Below are 4513 nucleotides of genomic sequence, written 5' to 3' on the forward strand. Positions count from 1 at the left end.
AGTATAAATAAGTATTTATATTTGTGTATAACCTGTTTAGATTGTCAAAAAGCCTGTGTTTTTAGGGTTATTAACAAAGTTCTTGTACTCAGACCAGTAATATTTGGGGTCACAAGTTTTTGCCATGGATAGTTTGTGGGTCAGAAAATAAAAAGTTTGGGAACCACTGGTTTAGGTGATGTAGCCAGTAAAGGTTATCAGCATCTCTGATCAGTAGTCATTCTTCAAGGCATATGTGTCATATGAAGCACCACAGATTTCCCATCAATGTCAGTTCTCATTCTGAAGCTAACAACGTCGTTCCAGCGGTAAATTTGAGCCTCACGTGGGAAAACACTTTTATTTCTGTAAGTTTCAAAAGAGAAGGGGAAAAAAACTAGGAAGAGAACAGAAGCTAAAGGTAAAAAGACAAAGGATGGAAAGCAGGAAGTGTGCAAAGGAAGGAGCGTTGGGAGCCAAACATTATTTAGACTAAATGAGGTCAAGACCTTGAGCTATTCGCTGAATCCCAAATGGCATTTCTTGCAACCGCAGCTCGCTGGGTGTTTATGTGTGTGCGTGCGTTTTCTATCTTGTCAATAGAATACCAGCCGGGTCAATGTCACCCCCCACCGCCCCCCGACTCCTATACTTAAAGGCCGATTTGAGCACTAAAGCCTCTTTTTATTTCCACGTTAATAATGTCTCAAACAACCCGTCAGGGGCTCCTCGGTCTGCATCCACCTGCGTCTTCCTCTCTGCACGCGTCCCCTTTTCTCCCTATCCCCCTCTTTCCTCCTCGATAAACCCAAGGGCAGTAAGGTCACTGAAAAGCAGACCTTGCGCCAACTGCGTCTTCCTGTATTCTCGCTTCAATCGGCCACCTCCTATCAGTTGCCTTGGAGACAGCCAGCCAATGAAAGAGCAGATCATAGAACTCTGGGGTTTGGTTCATTTGGACTGCAGTACTGTCTAAACATGACAAGCAAACACACATTTTTATTGCGCGTTTTTGTCTTTTGTTTACAATTCTGAAACATGAGCCCAACCTGTTTCATATTAACACAGTTATTTATTGTTTGTTAGAAATACATACTTCAAACCATGTTAGAAATATCTGTTTAGGCACATCTTTATTATACAAGCAGTAGTCAACAATGTCCTACTTCTAAATGCTGCTGTTGAGGCCAAAATTGCAAATGTAACTAATAGATCGTGGTTATCAGGGGTTTTGTCACAGTGACACAAAGAAATCCACTTGCAGTACCACAGTTATGTGTGAAAATAATGTCTCTTCATTTTGGGTCCTGTTTGTCTTAAAGGGAACTCCAGCTTGTTGTAACATTAGACATTGTTTGATTACTTTAACTATAAAAATGAGACTGTAACAATACGGTAGGGTGCTTTGTTTTATCTATAATGTCATATTTGTGACAAAAAGAAAAAAAAATTTCCAGCTCTCAGTTCATGAGATTTTTTATTATTATTATTATTTTATTTGTGGAGTTAAAAAATACAAATACTGCAAAGGCCAAGAATTACAAATGAAACTGAGGTGTCATATTTGGTTTTTGCCACAGTATTTTCAAAGAAACCTTGCTCAGAGTCAGAACGTCTAGCAGTGTTGTAAAAAATAACATGTCTGTTTCTGTCAGTGCAGTTTTGTGTTAACTGTACCTGATTACTGTCACGGAGATAATAAGAATACTTATTAATCAGAGGTGCTACTCAAAGAGAGAGAGAGTGTGTCCGTATCAGCTGTCACTTTTTGAGTCCTTTGTTGAATTTAAAAAAAATTCCCGCTATAATGCAGAGCTATAACTAAGTAAAACATCAAAAGATTGAGCGCAGCAGAAACTTTAATTTAGCTGACTGTCGTTTTTCTTATTAAGATACATTGCATTTCAATGAGGAATTGGATGCGACTTATATTTTAGAGTTTAATAATTTTATTCAAACGTTGTGGGTTGAGACATGGACAAGCCTTGAGTGTGTGTCTGTGTCTGTGTGTATATGTTTGTGTTTGATTCAAGTGCTCAATTAAGGAGCAAAAATATCTCTGCTCCACTTACTCCAACACCTGTTTCATCTGTTTATTGCAACTTTTTTTGTTTTCTGACTTTAGTTTTCCTTTCTTTTCTTTTCTTTTTCTTTCTTTTTTTTTCTGTGACAAAGAATGATGTTTGTGTATTTTTTGCTCTTGTCTTTGTCTCCAGTTAGTGGGCTTCATCTACGCCTGTTACGTGGTCAAGCTCATTTCTGAAGAAGAAGATAGTTGTGAGTACACAGTTGCACATGTACACAAGCACAATGCTGAAACGCAACAAGAACACCACCCCTCTATGTATTATTTTACACATTTAAAAAAAATGTCCATTACTAATCATATAGGGTTCAGTGCATTCATCCTTTCATTCTGTAATTCTTATCTTGTCAGAGGGTAACAATCTGAGCAGAGAGGCCTTGATTTGGAAAAGGATTTCTATCTTATTGCCCTTCAAACACATTTCATAGGATCACAAGCACAAACCTCTCCATCATAACAAAAAAGAAAAGAATTCAGGCTTTTGCCGTCAAAGAAAACCAAAATTTGTTGATGATGGGTTCTTTTTCAATTCAGTTTCATCATCTAAACACAATATTTTGATATCTTATATAAATAATACCAGTTCTTATTATCTTGAAATGAAAAAATAAAGTAAAATTGGCTGCGTTATAGGGCTTCCATGATTAGTCGATTAGTCGACGACTAATCGATTATTAAAATAATCGATGACTAATTTAATAATCAATTAATAATTATTTTGTTCGTTGTTTTTCTCTCCAAACTGCTTTGACACCTTCCACTGCCACATCTGCCTTTCTGTCTTTGACACACATGCGCAGTAGTGGTAACTGAGGTAGGCCGTGGACGTCACAAGACATTATACAGACAGGCTCTGGTATCATGGCTACCTGACAACGGAGCTCAAAAGTGTGGGATCATTTTAAGAAAATGAAGAGAAACCTGTGTAATATCTGCAGGGCAGAACTTGTCTTCCACAGCAATTATTTTTAGTTAGCATATAGCTAAAATCTAACGATGGTTATATAGTAGCAGCTGCATTCTGGCACGATAAGCTGTATGTTTTATATTCAATTAACGTATGATCCGATTAGTCGACTAATCGAAAAAAATAATTGGTGATTAATCGATTATTAAAATAATCGTTTGTGGTAGCCCTACTGCGTTAGAGCATTTTTTGTATGTTTGCTGAGTTTGATAAGCTGTGGCAGCCATTTTTAATAAGGTTGACTCTAAACGTTGATTAGTTGTAGAAGTACATTCAATATTTACTTTCTGAAAGTATCTTCAAAGTTAGTCATGCAGTTCATTTGATATTTGGTTAAAATAAACACTCGTCCACATTGTGGCAAGAAATAAAAAATGTGTATTAATTTATATTCATCCCTGTTCTGATGGAAGATGCAGGATTTTCCAAACCCGTAAATCAACAGATTTATCTTRAAGCACATTTTCCTTTCAAGTCTCAGTTCCGGGCTTCACCTTCTTGTCCTAATTTGTTTCCCGTCAGTTTTGTGAGGGTGGTGCTGGCTGAACGGAGAGGCTTCAAACTGTCAGTTTATGGCTGAAAACAATGACTTTGTTCTGCTTTAGTCTGTGTGATTATCTCTGATGTGATGAGTCAAACTGTCAGCTGTGGGGAAAACAAATGTCTGACATGTGGAGCTGCCAACAGAAAGGAAACAAAAGCTCAGGTGTGAACCAAAATATTTAAACGTCATGATATAAGAAAGGTAATTTCATCTTGACGTGGCTGATACGGATGAGCACTTTATGCCAACACATGCTCTTATTAGTCGTGCTAAAATCACTGCAGTAGAAGTACCTGAGGCAACAGTGCACAGGATGGGCTTATTGTGTTTGTGAGATTGCAGTGTGTTTTGAATGGAATAATTTAACTTAAACATTTTCCTAAAATGAGTGCAGGTTAGCAGGATGTGTTTTCTGTAAAACTGTTTGAAACTGAGGCAGGAGACATTCTTTTCTCAGTACTTTTCATGCTGACTCTTATTAGTCAGATTGAGCATGGTAATGCTCATGGAATAACGGCTCTGTACAAGCTAAGACTGGTTCACTTTTATTTCCTGTTTGCCACTGGGTGCAAAATGTCCTGGAATAAAGGCTTAATTTGCAGCACGAAGGACAAACGTGTGGAAGCAAGTCAAGAAACTCCATGACAAGTTTGCTAYTTATTATTGCTTATTATTCAAATATAAATAAATGTTAGAAATAGAATCTAAAAAGCATGCAAAAACTAGCAGTTCACTCACCACTTGAGCTTCTTTAAGAAGTGCCTCTAGCAGGGAAGGAGGAATTGGAAGCGTGTGCAGGCGGCCTGGATATGCAACAGAAGCTAAGCTAAAGCTAAGCTAACAAATGTCGAGTGTGGGAAGATTCTTACCAGAAGGACGATTGATCGACGATCAGAGCGTCATTAAGCGCATTGTTCACGCGCGCATTACTTTGTAG

General features: G+C 37.7%; 1 protein-coding gene across 1 annotated transcript in view; it reads left to right on the plus strand.

Moving 5' to 3' along the window:
* nkain2 (sodium/potassium transporting ATPase interacting 2) overlaps positions 1-4513 on the plus strand; it is a gene marked incomplete at its 5' end in the record, with an annotated part of 113491 nt that overhangs the window by 93124 nt on the left and 15854 nt on the right. The window contains 1 exon segment of the mRNA XM_014011918.1: positions 2196-2256. Within this exon segment, the coding sequence (XP_013867372.1) occupies positions 2196-2256 (61 nt within the window).

Source organism: Austrofundulus limnaeus, unplaced genomic scaffold (genome assembly GCF_001266775.1).
Source record: "Austrofundulus limnaeus strain Quisiro unplaced genomic scaffold, Austrofundulus_limnaeus-1.0 Scaffold86, whole genome shotgun sequence".
Lineage (NCBI taxonomy): Eukaryota > Metazoa > Chordata > Actinopteri > Cyprinodontiformes > Rivulidae > Austrofundulus > Austrofundulus limnaeus.